The sequence below is a fragment of the Chlorocebus sabaeus genome, chromosome 26, assembly GCF_047675955.1.
Source record: "Chlorocebus sabaeus isolate Y175 chromosome 26, mChlSab1.0.hap1, whole genome shotgun sequence".
NCBI classification, from domain to species: domain Eukaryota; kingdom Metazoa; phylum Chordata; class Mammalia; order Primates; family Cercopithecidae; genus Chlorocebus; species Chlorocebus sabaeus.
The window spans coordinates 43272156-43299686 of record NC_132929.1 but is presented as its reverse complement, the minus strand read 5'-3'; the positions used below and the strand labels follow the sequence as shown (position 1 = coordinate 43299686).

The 27531-nt window shown below is 39.4% G+C and overlaps 1 protein-coding gene across 10 annotated transcripts in view; it reads right to left on the bottom strand.

Moving 5' to 3' along the window:
* The window catches only part of MAP2K5 (mitogen-activated protein kinase kinase 5), a 281469-nt gene that overhangs the window by 245116 nt on the left and 8822 nt on the right, over positions 1-27531 (bottom strand). For 9 of the 10 annotated variants that reach the window (XM_008016128.3, XM_073012274.1, XM_008016127.3 and 6 more), the window contains exon 3: positions 15727-15794. In XM_008016128.3, coding sequence (XP_008014319.1) covers positions 15727-15794 — 68 coding nt within the window. Of the gene's footprint in view, positions 1-3897; positions 4044-15726; positions 15795-27531 lie in introns of those variants that run through there. The other variant, XM_038010088.2, reaches the window with a different exon arrangement.

Below are 27531 nucleotides of genomic sequence, written 5' to 3'. Positions count from 1 at the left end.
AAAGTTACTTTTTTTAGCAGACATCACATATATCTTCCTATTGCTTTTATGTACATTAAAATTATTACAAGGGCAAGGGTTTTTTTTTTCTCTTGAAAATAAAGGGGAGCTATAAAATTCTACATCATTTTGGGAATCACAAGTTAATACATCTAAGGCTGTTTGCACTAATAACAAATAAAGTGAAGGTGGATGTTGGATAGCTAAGGACTGCTATAAGTGTACCCAGCTCTCCAAAGGGTTTCAAACTGTAAAGGAAGTGATTCTCTCCTTCTACGGACATAAAAACTTATATACATACAGCATAAACATATGAAACATATGCTCTGGAATACACACTAAGGCAAATGTCTTTCAGGAGATTCTGTTCCTTAAAACCACAGAAATACAGCACTCGCCATTACTCAAACAGTGATGACAAGTAAATGAAATATCAATCATGTAGGCTGTCAACCTTTTGGGACAGCAATAACTGTTAACAAGTAGTCTGGAAAAATTGTCCGAAAATGACTTGTCCTCGGCACACAAGTATTTCAGGTTTCCATGGAAAATTAAGATGCCAGTGGCTATTTGGAACATTGCTCAGGTATTCTTTTTAATGGGAAATTTGCCGGTTATTGATCCACAGCATGTACCCCCTTGCTTCTGGAAGGCTGCAAGCAACTTTCCAATCAGTGGCTGTCAAAAAAATTACTGCCTTTTTGTACTGATACAAGACAACAGCAGTGGTTGTGTTCTCCTATAGTTAATGCTTTTCTTTAATTAACTGCTATGTACAATAGGCTAGTAATTTCAGTTACTACTTTGCCATTGTCCTAGAAATCAAGACAAATAAAATATCCTTATGCTTTACCTAACAAGTTAATTATAGAGATGTCTAAAACTGGTGCTTGGGGTCAAGTTTGAAAACAAATAACCTCGAATGTAAAGGGTCAGAACAGGTGCAATGCATTTTTTTTCCTACTATAAAACCTTGCATGCATGAAATTGACCTGTTTTCCAGCTTTATTTATTTACCTCACAGAATAAATAAATAAATAAAAATGGTTTTCCTTTCATTTTAAGTCTGTTCCAAATCAACTGGCAAACTACATACACTTTTATAATCATAGTGAGAATTTTTAACCCATCTATAAACATCTCTCTGTACCACGATTAACATAGTCACAGTAATGATGCTGAGTATGCCACTTAACAGTTTCTCTATAGCGAGTAGTTAGGTTGTATTTTTTGTTTTTTATATTTCCTCTAAATCCAAGTGTATTTTCTCCTGCTGAACTACTGCATTTGATCTGTATCTGTATTAATAGAGAAGCTTATGTTCTACATAGCAAAGTAATTCACCATCAAGGACATGCTGTAAAGGGAGGTAATCAAACCCACAGTGTGGGCCCTACACAACTGATCCCTGAGGAACAGCCACAAACAAGGCACTAGGCCTAGAAAATCAGGCTACTGCCTATGGAGCATTCCTCATGAGATAAGGATAAAATGCAGAGCCATGCATGGTACCTCTTGGCAAAGAGCAGTCCTGACCACCCACCAGGTCCATGCTACTCGGTGAGATGAGCAAGGCACATGAAGGAATCAGAGGGCTCAAATTCAGGAGCTTCATCACTAACTGTCATCTCCAAGCATGTGACCTCCACGACGAAATGCTCACTGTGCCTCATGTTACTCATTTATAAAATCAAGACAGACCTACCCAGAGGACAGCTGTGAGGCTCACGTGGGAAAACAAAGACAGCAACTAATAAACTGCAAAACAAATTGGGGTTTTCTTTCTTTCTTTTTTTTTTTTTGAGACAGAGTCTTGCTCTGTCACCCAGGCTGGAGTACAGTGGCACAGTCTTGGCTCACTGCAACCTACACCTCCCAGGTTCAAGCTATTCTCCTCCCTCAGCCTCCCAAATAGTTGGGATTACAGGTGCCCACCACCATGCCCAGCTAATTTTTGTATTTTTAGTAGGGATGGAGTTTTACTATGTTCGCCAGGTTGGTCTCAAACTCCTGACCTCAGGTGATCCACCTGCCTTGGCCTCCCAAAGTGCTGGGATTACAGGCGTGAGCCACCACACACGGGCAGCAAATTGTTTTTAGATCTGAATCTATTAGTGTCATTTCTATATACTCTTCCTTTAAAGGGATGCTCTCCAATTTTGTTCTAAATAGTGATAAAATAAGCAGTAATGACCAAAACCAAAAGAAAAGAAAAAAACAAAGAAACAAACAGCAACGACCAAAAAAACACTCCTAAACCTTGTACACCAAGATACTGAACATAATAGTTTGGACAGAAATGTAACAAAGTAACCTTCATAATATTACTTAAAGTTATCCAAATAACTTCATCTTCACGTCTATAATCTTATCCTGGCATCTATTAGCCCTAACACAAAACTCTGCACATAGTAGGTGTTTAATAAATATTTACTGATTCAAATGGGGTTGAATTCTGAGTCTGCCACTCATTAACTTGTGTAGCCTTCAGGAAGACATCTAACTTTATTAAACATTAGTTTCCTAATATTTACCCTAATATATAGGGTTACAGTGAGGCTCAAAAATTAAACTGCAGCAATAAAATTAGTGAAGGCACTTGGTAAACTATAATGCATTACTAGTTAAGAAATTTAAAAGTACACCTCCTCATATTGAAACAATATTAAGCAAACTTTCTATCTTAGAAGTGTTCCAGCACTTAAAAGTGCAGAAATAATTATACAGAGTACGAAATATTGTGTTCAAACTGAATACATCAGCAGCAGTTATAAAAAGTGTTTTCTCCTGTTATCCCTCGCATAATCTGTTACATGCAGTAACTGCAGCGATAATCAATAAGTTAACTGGGTAAAAGATTAATCAGTTTTGCAATTGCTAATGGAATCTCCAGTACTAGACTCAGATTAGTTTCAGACTCCTTCTGAGCTGTTCTTCAAAATTCTTAAGCCATTTTAATAAGGATGTGACAAAGTTTCGCATAGTTACCAAAAATCTAATTAATTTGAAACAGAGGGCCAGATTCAACAAGGGGATAACAAGTACAATTTTTTGCTTTGTTTTGTTTGCAAGTTTACTACAGTGTTCATATTTGTTATAAACCTAATTTTAATGCTAATGGCACAATTCAATCAATAATTACATTTTTTTCTTCATGGAAATCTGCCATATTTTTTAAAAACTTGAGTTCTAAAATAGCACAGTTTAAGTTTATGAGGCACATATTTTCTATTAAGAAAGAAGTGGGTGCAGTGGCTCATGCCTGTAATCCCAGCACTTTGGAAGGCCAAGGCAGGCAGATCACCTGAGGTCAGGAGTTCGAGACCAGACCAACATGGTGAAACCCTGTCTCTACTAAAAATACAAAAATTACCTGCGTGTGGTGGTGTGCACCTGTAATCCCAGCTACTCAGGAGGCTGAGACAGGAGAATTGTTTGAAACCAGGAGGCGGAGGTTGCAGTGAGCCAAGAGCATGCCACTGCACTCCAGCCTGGGCGACAAGGCAAGACTCCATCTCAAAAAAAAAAAAAAAGAGAGAAAGAAAGAAAAAAAGAAAAAAAGAAGAGAAAACAGAGACAGAGATAGAGACACAGGGAGAGAACTAACCCTCACTCATTGGATACCTATGTGTGTTAGGCTCAGTACTACATAACTACTTTTATTCACTTAGTTTCTTACAATCCTATCCCATTCTGTAAGTATCATCACCTCTATTTAACAGATGAAGCAAATGGTTTATCAGTAAACAAAAAAACAAACAAAAAAAGTACTCCTTTCATTCTAGGCCATGCCATGCACTCGGGGCATAAAATGTATATTTATTGCTTACAAGTTAAGAGGTAGGTTATCTCATATTTCTCATACCTCAAAACATTTACCTAAATAGGCAGGGTTACCTGGTAGACTGCTGAGCTGGTGAAGAGCTGTGGCTTTGCTCACACCCTGTGCAGGTTAGGTTATGTCCCCCGATCTTTCAGAGGCTGGCGAAGCAGTGTGAAGACATCTGTGCTGATGGGTGACCTCTGGCTCTTTCTTTGGCAATGGCAACCCCCCTCCCGCCACCCGCTCCACAGGTTTTCCCACCTCTCCTACTACTCCATTTGGTTTCCTGTAAGTGGTTATTACCCCATTCTTCCTTTAAATGCAGGATTTCCCTCCCTGTTTTTCATTAACCTTCTCATTTTATACTCTCCTTGAGTTACTTCAGCCACTTCAAAGGTTTCAACTACCAGAGGAGTCACTGAGACTAACTATGAGCTGATGAATCACAAATCTTTATTTCCAGCCCAGATTTCTCTCCTAAGTTCTGAAACATACCCAGTTGGTTGTGCAGAGCCTCCTCCAATTCAACAGGTCCAAAATTGATTTCCTCTCCTATCCCCTCTCAGACCCTAGACCTGTCTTCTGCTGCCTGGGTTTATGGTCTCAGGAAATACCATCACTATGACCCTGTTTCCCAAACCAGAAATCTGGAAGTAATCCAAACCATCTCTCTTCTCTTCTCCCCCATATTCAATCACTAAATTTTACTTTATTTATTTATTTTTTTTGAGATGGAGTCTCACTCTGTCGCCCAGGCTGGAATGCAGTGGCGCAATCTCGGCTCACTGCAACCTCCGCCTCCCAGGTTCAAATGATTCTCCTGCCTCAGCCCCCTGAGTAGCTGGGACTACAGGCGCCCACCACCATGCCCAGCTAATTTTTGTATTTTTAGTAGAGATGGGATTTCCCCATGTTGGCCAGGATGGTCTCGATCTCTTGACCTCGTGATTCACTTGCCTCGGCCTCCCAAAGTGCTGGGATTACAGATGTGAGCCACCGCACCAGGCCTTATTTTGTTTTTTGAGACAGAGTCTTGCTCTATCACCCAGGCTGGAGTGCAATGGTGCGATCCTGGCTCAATACAACTTCCGCCTCCTGGGTTCAAGTGATTCTCCTGCCTCAGCTTCCCGAGTAGCTGATACTACAGGTGCCCCCACCATGCCCAGCTAATTTTTGTATTTTTAGTAGAGATGGGGTTTCACCATGTTGGCCAAGCCGGTCTCAAACTCCTGACCTCACGTGATCGACCCACCTTGGCCTCCCAAAATGCTGGGATTACAGGCGTGTACCACCATGCTGGGCCTACTAAATTTTATTATCTTGACATCCTCCCCACTTCTCAAATCTGTTAACTTCTCATCAGTCCTGTGACCACCATTGTCTTTCACAGGGAACAGACCCCTAAGTGGCTTCCATGCTTTATAATTTCTCTACCCCAAGCCACTCTTGAGAAATACTGTTATCAGAAAGGGATCCTTATCCATACCCCAAGAGAGGGTTCTTGGATGTCATACAAGAAATAATTTGGGGTGATTCTACAAAGTAAAGTGAAAGCAAGTTTATTAAGAAAGTAAAGGAATAAAAGAAGGGCTTCACCAATAAATCCAATCAGAGCCAGGTGTTCCCAAAAGTAAGAGGAGGAACACATCCAACTTAGGTACAATGCTTGTTTATATGTAAGATAACAAAGCAAAAAACCATATGGAGAAGATGCGCTGCACTACAAGGGCTGGTGACACAGGATTGTTCATCTTTGTGTAACTACTGTCTTCCACAAGAAGATATTATTATTTAAAGATATTATCTTTAAAGCAAAACTTAGAATGCTTTTGTTCTTAAGATATCAGGATATCAGGACATTTCCTGGGTCTGTTAAGTCCTGAGTCTGTCTGGTAAACGCTATTAACCTGTTCCCTTAATTAAACACCCTGTAACTAAGAATGCCTAACTTCCAGCAGGTCTCAGCCTCATTTTACCCAGCTTCTATTCAAGATGGAGTCTGATATGGTTTGGATTTGTGTCCCCGCCCACAAATCTCATGTCGAATTGGAGCAGGGGTCCAGTGAGAGATTACTGGATCATGGGGGTGGATTTCCCCCTAGTTGTTCTCATGATAGTGAGTGAATTCTCACGAGATCTGATGGTTTAAGTGTGTGGCAACTCACCCACCCGCTACCCAACTGTCTCTCCTGCCACCCTGTGAAGAAGGTACTTGCTTCCCCTTTGTCTTCTGCCATGATTGTAAGTTTCCTGAGGCCTCCCCAGCCATGCAGAACTGTGTCAATTAAACCTCTTTTCTTTATAAATTACCCAGTCTCAAATAGCTCTTTATAGCAATGGTGTCAGAGGCATTCGAATCAGCGCAACTCCATCTTGAGTGAGGGCTAGGAAAAATGAGGCTGGGACTTGCTGGGCTACATTCCCAGGAAGTTAGGTATTCCGAGGCTCTAGATGTTTATGATGAAGGGAACAGATTGATAACGTTTACTAAACACGCCCAGATTCAGGAATGTCCTGATATCCTAATATCTTGAGAACAGAAGCATTCCTAATTTTGCTTTAAACATAATAATATCAGACCAGGCGCGGTGGCTCACATCTGTAATCCCAGCACTTTGGCAGACCAAGGCAGGCGGATCACAAGGTCAGGAGATCGAGACCAGCCTGGCCAATATGGTGAAACCCTGTCTCTACTAAAAATACAAAACTTAGTTGGGCATGATGGCAGGTGCCTGTAGTCCCAGGTACTCAGGAGGTTGAGGCAAGAGAATCGCTTGAACTCGGAAGGTGAGTTTGCAGTGGGCCGAGATCGTACCACTACACTCCAGCCTAGGCAACAGAGCAAGACTCTGTCTCAAAAAAAAAAAAAAAAAAAGATAATATCAATTCTTGCAAAATATAGTAATTAAGAAAATGAATCCTTTATCACAAACCCTTGTAGCAGAGCACATCTCCCCATGATCCTTTTTTATCCTATACATAAACAAACATCATACTTAGGGTGGGCACATTCATCCTCCTACTTTCAGGAATGTCCTACTCTGTCTATGGAGTGAGTAGTTATTCTTTCACCACTTTACTTTCTTAATAAACTTGCTTTCACTTTGCACTGTGGACTCACCCTGAATTCTTTCTTGCACAAGATCCAAGAACCCTCTCTTCGGGTCTGGATTGGGACCCCTTTCTGGTAACAGTATGAAAACAGACTAATACAGAGTTGCTGTGGCTCAAATGCCTCTGACAATACGAGATATGATCATGTCACTTCCCTGTTCCCTCAAGCTAAGGCCCTCCATGGTCTAACCCACCTTCCTCCCAGCCTCATCTCCCACCCTCTCCCCCGTCACTGTCCATACAGACTGAATCACAGGCAGCTCCTCCTGATTCACCAGGCATTCTTTAAATACACTGTTCTTTCTGCCCCAAACACCCTTCCTAGTCCCCTTGTCCTAACTTACTCCACCTGGACACCGGCCCTCTTCAGGAAGCCTTCTTGGTCCCCAAAGCTAGATTAGACACTTCTTGTGCTCATGGAGCACCTAATGCTGAGGTGTATTATATCATTTATCACTCCGCTTGGTAATTATGAATTTCCTTGTCTTCTCCCACTGAATTCTGTTTCCTTTTTTGTTAATCTCCCTGACTGGACCATGAGCTCCTAGAGGGCATGAACTGTATGCTCACTGCACCCCCACCACCTTGCATAGCACTTGGCCAGAGAACTGCTATCCAATAAACATTTGCTGCATGAAAAAACTGATTGGATGAATGAGGAAACAAATCAGCGAGTGAGTGACCTCAGGCCCCAGCTCTCTATGGACTAGCTGTGTGACCTCAAGAAAGGCACACAATTGTTTATGCCTCTGTATCCTCTGCTGTAAAAATGGGGGGGAAAGCCTGCCTTGCTCACCTTATAAAGATGTTAAGAAGATCAAAATTAAAGGAGCTGGTATATGGGAAACCTTCTTAAAAAGTACTTGAAAAAAAATCTTGAAATAGGAAATGGTGCCTTGAATCTCTCATTTCCAAGAAAGAGTACATAGAAGAAAAACGTTCATAACAATAGGGTGACACAGAAACCACAAAACAAGGCCACTGAGATATCTGGACAAAGTACAGTGGTAGAATTTAACTAACTGGTTTATGGAGATTGCGTCAGTATCCCCTCCCTTCCCCTCAATTACTGCAGTACTATAAATAATAAAGTAAATGGGTATTGTGGGGAACACTGTTTCTCTTTTGGAAGTGCAACAAGGGCAGGAACCATGCCTTGTATATTTTATTTCCTCTTATGCCAGAGGTATTAACCTGGGATCTATATGGGCTTTAGGAGATCCCTGAAGCTGGTGAAACACTGCATTATGTGAATTTTCTGGGGTAAAAAAATAAACAACTTCCCACAGATTTTTAAAAAAGACTATGCCTTCAAAAACTTGAGAAATCACTGCCATATAATGCCTAGCACATTATAGACACTGCACAAATGTTTACAGGAAGAATCCAGAGAGGAACTGATATAGACATAGTAATGACTCTCATTGGTCATACCTTCTAATTTATTCAGCAGCAAGTCTCATGTACAGAGGAAACACCAGGCCTATTTATTACTCTTCCATACATTTATAACAGGACGGTTTCTCAAATCTCTCCTTAGCATGCCTAACAGACAACATAATTGGTACAGTATTTCACTTATAAGGAATACTCATGCTGTCTTTTTCACACTAATGATAAGATTTTCAGATTCCTGTTGTCAATACTGCAAGCATATCCTATTATATGTAGCTCAGTCAGTAATTACAGCAATAATCAATAAACTAACCAACTATTTGCAGTCCATAGTTAATTTATTAGTTTTCCCAGTGAAGAACCCAACAATCTTAACTCTATCAAATGGCTACAAATTCAATTATAACCCTACTCAGATGTGTCATTAGTTACACCTTCTTTCAATTATTTCTCATACTTTACATTAAGAGGCTTTTCCTTTATGATGCTGACCTCTCACAAAGCACACAACTGCCCCAGTGGTCAAAAATAACATATGAAGCCAATCTATTTTGAATATCAAATTAATAGCTACATTTACTTACCTGGCTTCAGGCTCTGACTCCCTAATAACTCATTGTTCCTGTCATGAGGAGACTACAATGTATACAAGCTCTTCCTTAAGAGACTCGACTGAGGGTCCACATATGGTCACAGATTGATTAGATGATGAGAAAGAAAATCACAATGTGAAGGTCAACAGGGACCAACTCTGGGCCCTATTTATAGGCTCATGTTATTGGATGGATGTATTTATTAATGACTTGAAAGTGAAAATGACAGCAAGTTGGCCAAGTTTAATGATAACACCATTTGGATAAAACCATAGAGGACTTTAAGGAGCTCCAGATAGTCTTAATAGAAGTCTGGGCAGCCAATAGCAGATGAAATTCAAATTGGCTAAGTTTAAGGTAATATGTGTTGGCAGAAGGAGTTTAAATTTGTATTCACCAACAGGCCCAAAATTTATGGGATCCTCTCAGCTGAAACTTTCAGAGTTATTACCTTGGTTAGCTTGGGGTAGTGTTCACACACTGACCTTTCACCTGATTTTTAGACTGTAGCAATTCTGCTATTCCTCTTAAAGCAGAAGTTTGAACAGTAGCTTCAGGGAACCTGACACTTAAATAAAACAGGACTATGCAGACAGCAAGCCAAATGAGACATTTTGTTATAAACAGGGTAAGCGGAACCCTCCACAGAGATGGAACTGAACTGGGAGTAGAGCCATATAAATGACAAAATGTTGGTGGTCCAAACCTCCTATTCCAGCGGTCCCCAGAGTGTCCCGGTGCCACCAAGACCGAGGCCTGCTCATGCTTATCTTTTCCTTTGCGTCCAAGAACCACATAATAAATCCCTTGTTCTGATGCAAACTTGAATATGCTTCTGCTCCCTGCTTCCAAACAGGCTCCAAGATAGATCACAACAGGGGCTAGAAGGGGTCACTACACTTTTATCACTATTTCAAGGGCATCCAAATGTTCCAAACAACACAGAGAAGAGAATTAAAATAATTTGCCTCTGGAAAAAAGTTTTCTTTTTTGACTAGGATAAGAAAAACAAAACAAAAACTTTACTTACAGCTTGGAGCATGCCATTATTTGAGAAAATAAATTTCCAAAACAATTTATTTCCTTCAGTTTCCCTTTCTCATTTTTTTCACCATTTCTCCACCTTGCCTGAAGAATATACTACGTGATCAGTTGTCTGGATAAATTGCATTGAATTAGGGGACTCATTGAAAGCTGAACTGATTTTGCCACCTGCAAAGTTAAGTTCAAAGTTGAACCTATTTACTATGTGGCATGTTTGAAAGCACCATGTGGAAAAGGAGCTTCCTAACCTCTTTGCTCTTTAAAGAAAACTTCCTAATAGCTAAGGCCCTGATGCTATTAAATATTCAACTTCTAAATGGACAACAAATTTGGCAAACAAGGTAAAACACAGCCTTGTAGGTAAGGACAAAACCTTTAAACCTTCAGACGCCCACAGAGTTTTTTGTTGTTGTTGTTTTTTGAGATGGAGTCTCACTCTGTCGCCCAGGCTGGAGTGCAGTGGCGCAATCTCGGCTCACTGCAACCTCCGCCTCCCAGGTTCAAGCAATTCTCCCGCCTCAGCCTCCCAAGTAGCTGCCACCACGCCTGACTAATTTTCTGTATTTTTAGTAAAGATGGGGTTTCACAGTGTTAGTCAGGATGGTCACGATCTCCTGACCTTGTGATCCGCCCGCCTCAGCCTCCCAAAGTGCTGGGATTATAGGAGTGAGCCACCGCACCCGGCCCACGGAGTATTTTTTACATTTCTCTACAAACTCAAGTACAGTGACATTTTGGTAATAAGCATTATTTTTCACACTCAGGAAAAAGTAGTATTTGCAAAGCTGAGCGGGACTATAATAGATACCAAAACAAAAACCTTATTTAAAACAACCAGGAGCAAAGAGATTGAGAGTCTATATCCAGGCCTTCCCTTTAATTAGCCATGTGACTTCCAACTGATTTCTGAATCTTCTATTCTCTGTGGGCCTCAATGTCCTTATTTATAAAATGAAACAGTTGAACAAAACCTCTGTGGCTACCTTCCAACTCTACTTGAGTAACTGCATGATTTTAGAGGCAACGTCCAAGTTATGTATATTAGAATAAAGCCAATCATGTCCCAATTTACAAGGTGCTCCACAGGTGAAAAAATATTTTTCCCTCATAGTACTCAATGTCCAACAAGGTACACTGCGGTCAAATACACCAAAGGGAATACTTACACTTCCCTTAAATACAAGGATTCCTGTACTGAATATAATACAAGGTCTCATAATGGGAGGCATTACAGTAAAATGTATGCCATACTCTTCTGGCAATGTGGGAAAAAATGATATAAAGAGTAAGAATAGACAAAATGATGAAAATTATTTTTGTTAATACTGTGTTCCACTCACACAAGTCTCTCAATATTAAGAGAACCAGGTGTAGTAAATCCCTAGACACAGGATTTAGCAGAAACAAATATAAATCTATTTACAAAAGCAAGATGTGTTGGCTGAATTTCTCCATGAAAGGTCACCCAAAAGAAGAGGTTAACAGTAAAACAATCTCCTCCTAGAACTGGGGCTCCATAGAACTACCAGACAACAAACACAAAAAAATGGAACGAAAAAAGCAGCACGCTATTTTCAGTATTTCTAGAAAATGAGAGGAGGCAACGAGAACAACGACAAAATAACTTAAACTACATTAAGGGAATATTTAATTAGCAATGATCAGGTATTTAGTTTTCAGAATATGTAGGTTGTATTTTTTTTCTAATAAAGCATTTCAAATTCTAATTAAAAAAATACTTTATGGAGGAATTAAAAAGATGCAATAGTGTCAGAGGAAAAGCCATGATCCCAGAAGTGGAATATTCTAACAACATAACTTACAAGAAACTATGCTATAAAAACAGATTGTTGATTAACACAAACTCATAACAAAACGCAGAGCAGCTATCACAATGGTGCTGTAATAACACTTGGCTGCTGAAATCTTTCAATACATTAAATATCTCCTTGGAGACCAAATTACTTTACATTTTCTTAAAAGACAATTTATTATAGCTTTGTTTTCTTCTCATTATCTCTTAAAAATATATCTAATGAAGAAAAAAATACAACTTCTAAATAACTTATATAAAATGGTACTAACGTGTGACAACAGACTTTGGTTTAATATGTTGGTTATTATTTAACAGCACACAACAACCTATTGGCATGACAAATCCTTACCATAATACAATATTCCATGTGTCACATGTATCAAAAACCACTGTATGCCATTATTATGGCACTCATAAAATGAACAGCCTCAGGCTGCTAGCAATTTAAATAATTGATAAGTTTTCAATTAAAAAGGCAACATTTTCAGGTCTAATACAAAAATCTATTTAAATTGCTGATAAAAATGTACACTTGTACTGGCCCAAAGCCAGAAAATGCTTGCATCCAAGGGGGAAAAAAATAATTCTTCAAGTTTCAACTCAGAGATGGCAAATTTGTTTTTATTCTTATGCAGAGATATAGGCTGTTAATTTACTTAACCTTTGTAATCAGCGAAAAAGAATGATTAAAGGACTAAAGGTAAAAGTGCCTCTATTTTTGCTTCCCCACATATGGCTTTTAAAGAAATACTAAGGTGACCACAGATTTACTGAATTCTATATGAAAAACTAAGCACTTTTGGCTGGGTGCGGTGACCCATGCCTGTAATCCCAGCACTTTGAAAGGCCAAGGTGAGCAGATCACTTGAGATCAGGAGTTCGAGACCAGCCTGGCCAACATCGCAAAATCCCATCTCTACCAAAAAATACAAAAATTAGCCGGGCGTGGTGGCGGGTGCCTGTAATCCCAGCCACCCGGGAGGCTGAGGCATGAGAATCACTTGAACCCAGCCGAGATCAGGCTACTGCATTGCAGCCTAGGCGACAGAGTAAGACTTCATCTCAAAAACAAAACAAAAAGCTTTTTGTAAAAAACAATAAAAATGTGGTAATGTGTCAGTATCTTCCCTATGCCTTTCCACAAAATCCTGACTCAAACTTCAGAGCCAAATTTAAATAACTGATAAGTTTTCAATTAAAAAGGCAACATTTTACAATGTCTACAAAATAAAGACCAATGCAAATTTGTAGGAACATGCTGGTAATTATGAGGACTACCAACCAAAACGTACTGTGAGGTTAGGTCCAAATGGTTCTCCTTAAATTTCAATCATAAGAACCAAGACAGATCAAAATGACAGCCAACCTGGCCAGGCACCTTGGCTCACACCTGTAATTCCAGCACTTTGGGAGGCTGAGGCAGGAGGACCACTTGAGGCCAGGAGTTTGAGGCCAACCTGGGCAACAAAGCAAGACCCCATCTCTACAAAAATTTTTTAAAAATTAGCTCATCAATGAGATAGATGACTTCTATTCAGACAAAAAAAAGTGGCTCCCAAGAAATCTCAGAAACTTTTAAACTAAGGACATGTAATGTAAGATTATGTAATCATATTTTCCTACAACACAAAAATAATTAAACACTGCGTTTGAGAAAATAAGCATATGCTGTAAGGAATATATGGTGCAGAAATCACAACTAAGGTATTATATAAACCCAAATTATTCAGAATGTAATAATGATGATGATATGCCGGGCGCAGAGGCTCACACCTGTAATCCCAGCACTTTGGGAGGCCGAGGCAGGTGGATCATGGGGTCAGGAGTTCGAGATCAGCCTGGCCAACATGATGAAACTCCGTCTCCACTAAAAATACAAAAATTAGCCAGGCACGGTGGCAGGTGCCTGTAATCCCAGCTACTCAGGAGGCTGAGGCAGGAGAATTGCTCTAACCCAGGAGACAGAGGTTGCAGTGGGCCAAGATGGCACCACTGCACTCCAGCCTGGGTGACAGAGCAAGACTCCATCTCGGAGAAAAAAAAAAATAACAGTGATGACATAAAAAGATCCCGCTACAAATGTGCAAAGAGGAAGGTGGGGGAAGAGATAGTGTAAAACAGTAAATGAGCAACAGCTTGGGCATTAGAAGAAACTGAACTTAAATTCCATATTCACATTCATACTAACTCTAAGACCTTGGGCTTATCTCTTAACCACAGCTTCCTCATCTAAAAATAAGAATGATAATATATGTCTTTCAGAGTGATTATTAAAACTAAAAAAATTAAATACCCCAAGCATTTTGTATATAGCAGTAACTCAGAAATGGAAATCATCATTATTATTATCACTATGATCACACCCACTAACATTTTCAAAAAGCACAGTTTGTAAGACCATACCCAAAAGTACGTATCTTTTGCATGTGGTTAAGTTGAATACATAACGAAAGTATACTGATGTCAGTTCTCTGCAATGCACATATGTGAGAAAATTAGAACCCATCTGTGTGTGTGTGTGTTTTCTAAATATAAGCATGTCACACTCACAGGAGAGTTAGCCAATCTATCAATACTAGTGCTAGACCTTTTCAGCAGACAATCCTACTCTGCCTTTCAAGGTACTGATGAGCCCAGCTCTAAATTCTCAGTATACAAAGACTCTCACATAAGTTAATGGGAAGTCAATGGGAAATTGACTTTTCCTATTCTGTGCTGGTTGGAATGCAATGCTCCGTTAATCATCCTATCCTTCTTGTTCTCTATCCTCCTACCCTAAATTAAAACTATTGGCGGAAACCCACACAGATAGTTCACAGTTTTCATTATAATGAAACAATATCATGGCTGAAGTTGAAGTCTATCAAAAACCTACAACCTAACTGTTGACTAAGATTAGGGTCTCAATGAAAAGCAAGAGCCCTGATTCCATCATTTCCACATGATTCCAAATGATTTCATCATTTGCATTTGTATAGAACTTTTAACTTTTCAAAGGGCTTTCACATCTATTCTCCCATTTGATCATTACAATGGCCCTGTGCAGTATAAAGGACAAGTATTATTATCCACAACTGACAGATGAGGCAACTACAGCACTGAAAGGTTAAGTGATTTGCCTAGGGCCAAGAAACCACAGAAGAGCTAAGGTCTCCTGACTTCTAGTACAATGCTCTTTCTACCAGACCACTGGAAAAGGTTTTGTAAACAGATTACAGACTCAGATATAATAAAACAAAACTTGAGAGAAAGGCTCAAATCAAGACTCAGGTAACCTGTGTCTCCTCATGATAGCCGAATTTTTCAAGCTTAGTATTGAAGCTTTAGAAATATGCCCTTTTCTCTTGTTTACTTCAGTATCAGACAACTGTTAACGCAGATTTTCAGTACAATTTTAAACACAAAAGAAAAGTCATTTCAGAATATATTCAGATCACTTTGATTCAGTAAGTAACCCTGTAGTTCATTTTCGGTGGGAGTACTATGGGTAGTGCATAAATAACCAAGAGTACATCTTTAAATCGTGTATCCATATTAAGCCTGCAGCTACATTGTAACTATAGTCTGGAAGGGTGAGAGAGATCTCCAGTTGAAAGTAGATTTTGAAAAATTTTTTAGAGCCCAGGGGTTCATTTTTAATGAGCCGTTACTTTAAGTACTGCATAAAAAATACAGAAAATTGATAGTCCATCTAGTCTGCACGATACCTAATGCAAAAGTCATTAAGATGCATTATTCTTAATGTTTATGATATGATCAGTAAGGGTCTTTTGAAAATAATGCCCTTAACTTTCACATACGGAAATCCTTGAAACCTTTACCTATTATATAGAAAAATGTATGACAACTGTGATTTATTTACGTCTTCACTATACCCAAGAAACAGCATCCTCAATCACATTAACATTTTAAAAAATAGTCCTCATTTGTAGTACACTTACATATGACAGCATTGCCTTCATTTCCTCATCACTTCTCACTGTAATTCGATCACCATCTTCATCTTCATCTGTTTAAAAGCAACATAATGCAAATGAGAAGGTGTGCATTTGTTTAATGCACAAAGGGAACATAATACAAACAGTTTATTACAACGTGATATTCTAACCCTCAACACCACATTTTGGGGGGATGTTGACATTATTAGTTTGTTGTTTTGTTTTCCATTTGGAGTATGATCAGAATCTCAATATAAAACTTTCTTTTAGGGATAGCAGAAAATTAAAATATTGCTCATGTCATTCACAACATACATCTAGGTTAAAGTAAATATAACTGGAGCATGACAAAACAGGTTTGGTTAGGGGAACTAAAAACCAAAGAGAGGCCAGTCTTGTTCTACTATCCGTACTTTTTAAATCTCCCGAACGGCACCATACCCCGATTTCTCCATTCTTCCTCTCTCCCAGGCAATCTATCATGTCACAACAGCATGATAAAAATGGCTAACACTTATTGAACACTACTATACATGAAGCACTGTGATCTATGCTACATATGCAATACCTCCTTGAAAACCTCGTAACAAACCTACGACATGAACATCATTATTATTATTATCTTTCCACAGAAGAACCTAGGCCTAGTGCAAGGTTAACTTGTAAAGCAGCTCTAATACAGGTCTCTCTATCCCATTCTATTTAGCAGCTCTTTTTCTGAACAGTTTCACTTGTTTTGCATACTCTCCAGCCATAGTAAGCTTCAAATGCTATTCATGCTATTTTGAAATAATTTAAGTCTTAAGGCTGGAGGATAAGACTTCACAAACTACATAACCAAAAATGTGTACATTTGAGTAAGTATTATCAGAGGTCACATCTAGAAATAATGTACTTATTTCATGATACTTCTCTTATTCAAAGTAGTTTTTGAAATATATTTTCAAAACTGCTTTAAAAACCTGAAGATAGACTATTTGAGAATATTAAATCTCATTTTTAACCCAAAATGGAATTGTTGGCCTGATCTGCCAAGCATGTCTAAGAATGACTTATGGCTATTTCTAAATATATAGTTAACTATTCATCCTTCTATAAAGATTTGTGAACAGTGAGGACAGCCTACGTAGTAGACGGTAAATGCACAGTTGAAAGAAATGCCAAAAACATCCTGAGCAATGTACACAGCCTCCCAAGGGGACAACTTGGAAGGGGCAGGCTCTCAGTAGGATGCCTCAGTTCTAGTGTGCTTGTTAACATTCAGAATTATTATTATTTTTGTTCACTCTTGAGCATATAATTGCTGATTTGATCACATAGAGAGACTGTTCTGATCCCAAGCCTGGAGAACCTCAGACAAATCTCTCATCATGAAGAGAATAAGCTTGCACAACATGCTCGGGGACACTTACTGAAAGCACAGAGGGAGTTCAGTTCAACAAAGGGCTGTTCCCCTACCACATGTCAGTGGGTCTTCCCTCCTGTCCGGCTGTAGTTCCAAGGATATTCCCCTGCTTGGTGACAAGGCTATGGGGACCCTAGGAGGAAGCTTATGTTCTTTCACAATTAACCTATTTTCAAGCAAAATACTTTCTCTCTTTATCTCTTCAGTGGCCAACAGCAATCTGATAGCATGATAGAAACCAGCACTTGGACCAGTCCTGTTCAGTGACCCACAGCTCTCACTCAGGTTTTCTTTCCACACATTTGTTTCCGGATCCTGGTTCACTGCTGCAGAGTTCCCCAACTCAATGTGAGTTGGCATCATCAAGATCACACTATCTAAATCTAGGAGAGTCATTACCAGTATTCTGCTATCAAGAGTTGCCTCTTTTCAGAGTAAAAGGCATACACTGGTCACTTTCAGTAATGAAGAAGGCACAGTCCTGAGAGATGTTACACACATAAAGAACTTTATAGGAATCTAGCACCTTTTCTTTCATTTGTTCACTTTAGATACAGAATCTCTAAGGCCAAATTGGGGGAGAAATGCCATTCTAGCTGTAGAAAGAGAAGAAAGGAGTCTCTCTATATATAGGTTCTAGAAACTAATATTTTCAAGGTTAAGGTGAAAGTTTTCTTAAAAATGCAGGAGACAGGAAAAAACAGAATACAAATGATATAATGTTACATATCACCACACATGAAAGCACTTTACATTTTTGCTTTAAAACCAGGTCAAATTCTCTTTAAATGTAGGCTAAACTGATTTGTTCTTTATGAAGTCCTGAACTTGGCATAAAAACAATTTCCAGCCTGAATAAAGTAGTTTTTAAAATAAATCTCATTTCTGCAACTAAGCTAGCTATAGAGATGATGGTTAAAAAGAGACTGCTTATATCGAATTTCAATATGCACAAGACCTGAATAAGGTATTGCTCACATAGGATGGGCAGGTGCTTATATTTTGGTAAAACGAGTGAAAACCCTTCTTATAATTTATTTTAAAAAGGAGGGGGCACCGATTACAGAAAGATCATTTAAATTACAAGAACAAAAGGAGAGTTCTTCAACTTCTCAAAGCTAGAGCCTGAACCTTTAAGGCTACTTAAACCAAAATATTCTGGAATTCTACATTTCTAAGAAATCTCTTGAGGGATTATTTCAGAAGAAAGAGATCTGTGAAAGAAGTCAGCTACCAGAATAATTTACTGTAGAGAGGTTGCATAAAAAGTAGCTATGAGGCCAGGTGCAGTGGCTCATGCCTGTAATCCCAGCACTTTGGGAGGCTGAGGCAGGCGGATCACGAGATCAGGAGATCGAGACCATCCTGTGAATGGTGAAACTCCGTCTCTACTAAAAATACAAAAAATTAGCCAGGCATGGTGGTGGGCACCTATAGTCCCCACTACTCGGGAGGCTGAGGCCGGAAAATGGCGTGAACCCAAGAGGCGGAGCTTGCAGTGAGCCGAGATCACGCCACTGCACTCCAGCCTGGGCAACAGAGCGAGACTCCGTCTCAAAAAAAAAAAAAAGGAGCTAAGAAACATTACAAGAGCATTTGTTTAAATGGACAGAAAACTGGAGCCAAAAGGCTAGAATAGCTTTTGACATCAACCCAGTGATAAAATGTTGGAACTATCCCCTTAGGGGTTCTGACTCCAAAACAAGATTTCAGATAAGTTGAAAAAGGCATTCTAAGAAAGGCTGGAGATAAAATCAGGCTTATATGACGTACTGAATAATAGTTGTTATGAGTTAATAGGACACCTAGTTTTATGTAGGTATTGGTTTTCTTTACAAACTGCTCTTTGGGAGACTGTCTGATTTGCTCTTTAGTATCTATGCTTAGTTGTTTTATTAAAGACTCCTTGTTTTTGTCCAAGAGGAAATTGAGTTGGAAAATAACCACACCCATGAGAAGACTGGTGGCTCCAGCCAAAAGGCAAAAACTAAGCTATCTCTGACCCCTTGATGGCAGCCCAAGAGCAAACCATTCACCTTAACCTGTAAAGCAAAAATGCACTTCCGTCTAAAGACGGTGAATTGACAACTACGAAAAGTTAGTGAAGGGTAAGAAAGCAGAAATACATACTAAGCAAATTACTATGACAGTAGCCTAAAATACTTTTCTGAACAAAAACTTGGATATATACAGCCCATCTAGCCAAGACTTAGGCTAGCTGCCTATCAAACTGGATGAGCTATAAAAATCACACTAGCTGGAACCATAAATCATAAAAACTTACTAAACTGGCACAAAGTTTCAGAGGTATAAATATGTTAGAGAACAACACTAGAAAGTAGTGGTACTAAGTAGTAAGAAGTAAAAAAATAATTTGAGCTTTTTCTATCTTATACATGGAGGTTCTTTGCCATCTGACCAAAAAAGCATTACCGGATATGACCAAGAAAAAGGGTGGGGGTGGGGGAGCAGACAGATCTGATACACTGGTTCACAATGAGAATTCTAGGCTTCTCTAGTTGCCTGGAGCACAGTAATATGATTTTCCAGCACATTAGGGAAGCAAAAGTAGAACCAGAAAGCCTATGTACTGGCTAGATTTTGTTAATGTCACTTAAAATGGAGGAAAAAATCCTAGCAAGATACCAAATAGAGTGCAGCAGATGGTAAACAAATATTATGAAGCAATCTTCACAAAATCTGCAGTGTGTCACAAATATACAAAATGGCAGAGTTTGGGAAAAGAGAATCATAACAGGCCATATGTTGTTAGCGATTTTATTTGAAGCAACATGCAATCCAAAAGAAAAACCAAGAAGAGAAACATAAAGGCCCAATAGAGAGGAGAGGCAGCCTCAGGTAAGGGGCGGTCAGAACGGCCTACTGAGTAAACAGCAGACGAACAGCAGACTCAGGGAGCTCTCAGACAAACAGCACCCACTGCGGTGACAGGGGCTCAAGAAGGCTTTCAAGAGAAACAATCTAGCTTCTACAAAGAGCTACAGAAAGTTAAGGCAATATATTATATGTCATTTGTCACACTCCTTCTGTGCCAGGTGGCAATTGGAACTACTGCAAAGGCACTTTTCCCAAGTAAGGAAAAAGAAATGAAAACATAATTGTAGAAGTTAGAAAGACATCAACAGGAAACTAACAGAAAAGATGTCAGGTTTAAAGCCCTTCTCAGGCATGGAGTTAATGACCTGGGCAGGACTAGAGGCCGTACTTTCCATGGCCACATCTTCATAATGGAGTTTTAATTTATCTTCCTGCTTCCCTCTTTCTGATTCCTTCCTTACTTCTTTGCCACTAGGTGGCAGGTACTGTTCTGGACACTGGGACAGTAACAGTGAAAAAGGAAAAAAACAAACAAAATCCTGCTCTCATGGAACTTACACTCTAGTAGAAAGAGACTGAAGGAGGTGAGGGAGTGGGCCATGCTGATATCTGGGGAAAGACTGTTCCAGGCAGAGGGAGCAGCTAATACAAAGGCCGTGGGTCAGAGGAATGCCTAGCATGTTTGACAGACAAAAAGGAAGCCAGAGTAGCTACATACAACAGAATGAGAGGTGGGGGGAGAAATACACGGGTTCAGAGAAACAACGGTGGGACAGGTTGAGGCTACATGTGAAAATGCAGAGCCTTGCAGGGCATTTTAAGGACTCGGTCTTTTACTTTGGAATGAGATGGAAATCACCGGAGGGTTGTAAGCGTGGTAGTGTCACCTGACTTCTAAAAGAATCACTCTGGCTGCCATGTGGAAAAGAGGCTGTATAAAGGCAAAAGTAGAATGGGGAGACCAGTTAGGAGGCCACTGTCCTAATCCTGGTGAGAAATGACGGTGGACTCAACCAAGCTGAGGTTTTGAGAAGTCATCACATGCTGGATAAATCTGAAGACAGAGCCAACAGGACTTGCTGATGAATGGGATATAGAAAGCTTATCCTTATTACTTCACTATTCAACCATCCATGCATTCCAGAAACACATACAGAGTGTCTATTATGTGCCAGGTACTATGGTAGGGATTCAAAAATAAGCTGCACTGTCTACTGACCTTAAGGAACAACTAGTCTGGTGCTTGAGTAAAGGACTCAAACTTCTTAATTTTCATACAAATCAGCAAGACTATTAACAAGAAATGACTACTCTCATAAGACTAAAAGGGATTTGGACTTTTTGCATCAGTAATATTTCAAGCCAAAATTTCAACAAATTAAAGCTCTCTTATTTGCCTCAAACTCTAGGATGCATAATTAACTCTTAAATGTTAAATAATTTTCAGGCTCAGTGTAGGTTTATTGTGACAATTTTTCACTAACTTACCTAGTTTCACTTAAAAACAACCCTTTATCTTTTTACACACACAATAGTTTAAGGAAATGAAACTTCATTTCTTCCAAATATTTTATGATTCTTATGATTCAGACTCTTCTCTGAAGCAAAAAGAAGCTCCCATCCAACTATTCTTAACAAGATTGTCATAGCTATCTGAACATAAGAGTATCTCCTACAGGTGTCACTCCAGTTATCAGCTATAGTTGTTTCCTATACTCTGAGAATTTACAACTTCCAGAATTGCAATTTTCCCTTAAATGGTCATACTATGCCAAATTTAAAATGAGATGTGATGTGTTAGTTTAAAGATTTCCACTCTAAGTACAAAATAATCTTATAGCAGTTCATAAAACAGCTAAAAATGATTCTGTGCAATGAGAAGAGAGTATAAAGTAGTCAAGGTTGAAGAAAGGCACAAATTCAATAAATATTTATCCTATAACCATGTTTTCTGAACCAAACTCAGATGCACGGTTTGACAAATGTGAAGACACTTGCGAGAGCTACAGATCAGAATACATGAGTGTCATGGAAAAGTGAAACCACATGTTTTTTTATAGGTTTAAGACAGCATTTGTCTACATGGACTTAAAATGCATGTTTCAAGTCACCAGTGAGATTTTACTGTCCAGGAACACCAATCCAACAGTCATTTTACAGCAGTAACTTCTCTAGAGAAAATGCTGGCAGAGGAACACAAGTAACAGATATGCACAGGAAATGCATTAATGGGCACGGTTGATTTTTATCACCTCATGTGTTGGTGTACTCATTAATCTGCTAATGAAACTGTGAAAATCAGCAGGGGTCTCTGGGCCTATATGAATGTCAAGCTCTTACAGCATATGTAGAACCCAGAAATGCAAACACACAGGATTTTTTATGGTTATGGAATTTAGCTTCATCTCAGAAAGGTTCTCACATCTGGGAAAAGAAAAACTATTCAATAACTGGTGTGGAATCAACTATCTGCTTGAAAAATAAAGTTGGATCCCCACCTGATTTATTTCACCGAAACAAACTGAAGATGGTGCAAGAATTAAGAAAAATAAGGGCTGGGAGCAGTGGCTCACACCTGTAATGCCAGCACTTTGGGAGGCTGACACGGGTGGATCACCTGAGATCAGGAGTTCGAGACCAGCCTGACCAACATGGTGAAACTCCGTCTCTACTAAAAAATACAAAAATTAGCCAGGCATGGTGGTGGGCACCTGTAATCTCAGCTACTAGGGAAGCTGAGGCAGGAGAATCGCTTGAATCCGGGAGGCGGAGGTTGCAGTGAGCTGAGATCTTGCCATTGCACTCCAGCCTGGGTGACAGAGCAAGACTCCATCTCAAAAAAGAAAAGAAAAGAAAAAGAAACAAATTCTGAACTTCGTATTAAAAATACATGCTTTTTATAAAAACCCACAATATGACACATACAAACATACAAATTTATATACATAACTGTGTGTGTATCTAACCTCATTAAAGTAGAAGGGAAAAAGAATATGAATGAATGCTTCTTCAATATCCTGGACTGCAGAAGACCTTCTTAAGCAGGACATAAACCCAGAAGTTACAAAGGAAAATAAGCAATTTGACCATGTAAAAACTTTAAACTTCTCTATGGAAAAAAGAAGAGAGAATAAAAAGACCAGAACAAACTGAAAAGAGCAAAAACATTTGTAACACACAAGACAAAGGGCCAGCCTTAATATTGGAAAACCCTTAAATCAATTAGAAAAAGATAAATAACCAAATAGAAAAACAGGCAAAGGTGACAAATAGTTTATAGAAATTAAATACAAATAGCTGGCCACGGGCAGTGGCTCACACCTGTAATCCCAGCATTTTGGGAGGCTGAGATGGGCAGATCACCTGAGGTCAGGAGTTCAAGACCAGTCTGGTCAACATGGTGAAACCCCGTATCTACTAAAGCTACAAAACAATTAGCCAGGTGTGGTGGCACATGCCCGTAGTCCCAGCTACTTGGGAGGCTGAGGCAGGAGAATCACTTGAACCCCTGAGGCGGAGGTTGCAATGAGCTGAGATGAGGTTACTGCACTCCAGCCTAGGCAACAGAGTGAGACTCTGTCTCAAAAAAAAAAAAAAAAAAAAAAAGAAAGTAAATACAAATAGCCAAATACAAATGAGAAGATATTCAAGCTCATTTACAATTTAAAAAATATAAAATAAAACAGTAATATAGTAATCTTTTTCACCTATCAAACTGACATTGACTAAAAGGTTTGCTAATGTCCAGAGTTGATGGGATTGGAGAGGGAAATGGGCCTTCTCATACACTGTTGATGAGAGTGTAGATTGGTTCTGCCTTTTGGTGAGCAAACGCAGTAACAGATATTGAAATTTAAATATGGGTACTCTCTGTCTCAGCAGTTCCAACTCTAAGAATTTATCTTACAAATTTATTTCCACAATGATATGGTTTGAATATTTGTCCCCTCCAAATCTCATGTTGAAAAGTGATCCCCAGTGTTGCAGGTGGGGCCTGGCAGAGGTGTTTTGGTCTTGGGGGTGGATCCCCCATGAATGACTCAGTGCCCTTTCCATGGCAGTGAGTTCTCACGCTGTTGGTTCATGTGAGAAACTGGTTGGTTGAAGGAGCCTGGCACCTCCTCTGCTCTCTCTTACCACGTGACATGCCTGCTGCCCATTCCCCTTCCACCATAAGTAAAAGCTTCCTCAGCAGAAGGCAAGCAGATGCTAGTGCCATGCTTGTACAGCCTGTAGAACTGTGAGCTCTAGATGTAAGGGAGAATAAGGACCTAAAAGAGGTCCTTTTAATAAGAAAACGAGGTTTAGGACCATCAGTCAAAAGGTGAGTTCAGCAGACAGATGTCCCTCTCCTCATCCAGCCCTAACTCCCCTTGGAAACACCATGCCCAGAAAAAGAAATCAGAAAGAATACAGCCCCTTGGGTTTGACCCCCTTGAGTCAGTCAAATGTGGGAATTTGAATTTGGAGGCCTGAATTGTCCACCACCAACCAATTATATCCCATGCTCAGGCTATACCACAAATAATCCAAAAAAGCAAATTACTCATTGAGATTTAGACATGTGCATTTTATAATTTTCATTTGAATGTGGACTCACATAACATTCCACTCATTCAACAAGTGTGTTCCTCTAAGGCAGCAAGCTCATTACTAAGAAGAGAGAAAGAGTAGAATAAAACATGGTACATATCACCACGTGACTCAAAATAGAGTGAGGGAAGGTAACATGCACATGCCGACCAGAACGCAGGCTGAAGGGGTTCCCTGCTCTAGTAAAGGTGCAGAGAGATTAATGCCATCTGGAATCACCAGAGGTTTCACTGAAGAGACGCCATTTCTCAGAACTGGAGAATCTGTAACATCATCTGACCTTTCCCCTCTTTTCCACTCACTCAACTCTTTTTCTCTACATTTATACAAAACAGGTACATTTGACAGCTACCCTCTCTCTTGTTGCTTAATTCATATCACTAACTATAACACCATTTCTTTTGTATAAGATATAAATTAGTGTTAGGTATATTTTCAGTATTAAATGTATTACTATAAGGCCTGGTGCAGTGGCTCACACTTGTAATGCCAACACTTTGAGAGGCTGAGGAGGGTGGACTGCTTGAGCCCAGGAGTTCAAGACCAGGTTGGGCAACATGGTCAAAGCCCGTCTCTACAAAATATACAAAAGTTAGCCAGTCCATGGTGGCATGCACCTATAGTCCCAGCTACTCAGGAGGCTGAGGTGGGAGGATTGCTTGAGTCTGGGAGGCAGAGGTTACGGTGAGCTGCGATCGCACCACTGCACTCTCCAGCCTGGGTGACAGAGCCAGACCATTTCAAAAAACCAAAAATGTATTACTGTAAGTATTTCTTTTATTAAAGTTGTATTTATTCAAGGGTTGTTCCATTATACCCATAAGCCACTGAAATATTTCCAAAATTCCAGTAAATTAGCTTATAAGCTATATCTTCTCAATTATTTCTTAAACATAGATTCCACTTATTGGTTCGGATTTTTGGTTAAGAAAAAAAGTCACCACAAAATAATCATGAAAAAAAGCCTGCCTAGGATTTCAAGTCTATAGTTGAAAGTAATGATAATCCAAACACACACAAAAAAACTAAGAACTGTCATTATTTTGTCTGTGGGTGTGTTTTGTATCTACTGTTTTTCATCTAAACCTGGCCCACATGCAGATGGGCACAGAGTTGCTGCCATTGATGGAGCAAAAGATATAGCACAGTATCACAGAACCTAAACCTGTAGTAGCAGAGGTTTATCTATATTTACACTTAGGTTTTTGACACACTTGGGGATAAAGTGTGCAAGTTTTATAGTCAAAAAAATGTATGTTTGAACCTGGGCTTCACCCTTCCAAGCAATCACATTTAGCAATCATTTCAGGCCTCTGAGCTTGTTTCCTCACAGGCATAATTTTCCTGTTTCACAGAGTCAGTATAAAGATTCCTGACAACTTAGGCAAATCATCTAGTACACTGCCTGGCACAGAGCAAGCTATCAATGAATGATCGTTAAAATAATCAGTATTATTATTATTATTATGAACTCTAACTGGAAGCCAATGAGGCAGGCACAGGCACATCAAGCCACTTTGGGGACCCGAAAAGCACAAAGTACAAAGTACAAAGTAAACTTCTTTTTACCATGCATAAGAACAACCAGAATATGTGACTTCAATAATTATGACAACTCTCAAAACAAGTCCAGTACAGTGGTTGAGAATATACACTTTGGAAACTACTCCAGAAATTCCACTTTACCACTTAACAGCTGCGAGACTTTGAGCAAGTTGCTTAAAGAAGATTTCCTTTCCTCAACCAAAACAGAGCTAATAACAGTCCTTTTAAGTACTTAGTGGGCACAGTGGCTCACACCTGTAATCCCAGTACTTTGAAAGGCCAAGATGGGAGGATCACCTGAGGTCATGAGTTCAAGACCAGTCTGAGCAACACAGCAAGACCCCATTTCTACAAAAAAAATTTTAATTAGCCAAGCGTGGAGGTGGGTGCCTGTAGTCCCAGCTACTCGAGAGGCTGAGGCAGGAAGATCACCTGATCCCAGGAGTTTCAGGCTGCAGTGAGCTATGATCACGTCACTGCACTCCAGCCCGGGCAACAGAGCAATACTCTGTCTCAAAAAAATAACAAGTACTTCGTGGGGATCTTGTGATGGTTAAAAGAAATAAGATAACCCGTGGAATGCTCTTAGCAAAGCATCTATCAATAGTAAGTACTCCGAATGGTAACTATCAGACTGTCCATGAAATCCGTGGCACACACAAGGAGTTACTGCAAAGAGTCTGAATAAAGCTTGCAACACTAGTGTATGTATTTCAGACAGATGTACTATTTTTCTATAGCACAGTTCAATGTGACTAACAAAATGCTAATTACATTAAGAGTTCTACTCATTATAGCTTTTAAAAACAGGTAATGATTGTTGAAAAATGTTCAAACAATAGAGAAATATATAAAGTAAAAAGTGTGCTTGTTCATCCACCCCGCTAACCCAAGCCTCAGGCCCCAAGTCCATTTTCCAGGGTAAGTCACTGTAAAGTACTGTAGTAGGCACTCTTCAGATCCTATCTTTCAACACATACATAAAGTTGGGGAAGCGGGGTTGGATTTTTTACAAAACGGGATAATACTAAATGCATTATTGGTTTATTCAACAATATTTCACAGATACCTTTCCATATCAATGTAAAAAATCCTAACTCATTCTTTTTAGTTACTGTTTAATGCTTTGAATTATAGATAAATTGTAATTTATTAATCCATTATACGAGGCTTTTAGTTTACCTCTAATTTTTTGCTGTTGAAAATAATCCCACAAGCCTCAGCCAGGAGGTCAAGGCTACAGCAAGCTGTGATCTCACTACTGCACTCCAGCTTGGGCAAAAGAGTAAGATCCTATCTCCAAAATAAATAATCCCACAATGGGCCAGGCACGGTGACTTACATCTATAATCCCAACACTTAGGGAGGTCAAGGCAGGAGGCTCGCTTGAGCCAAGGAGTTCAAGACTAGCCTGGACAACATAGCAA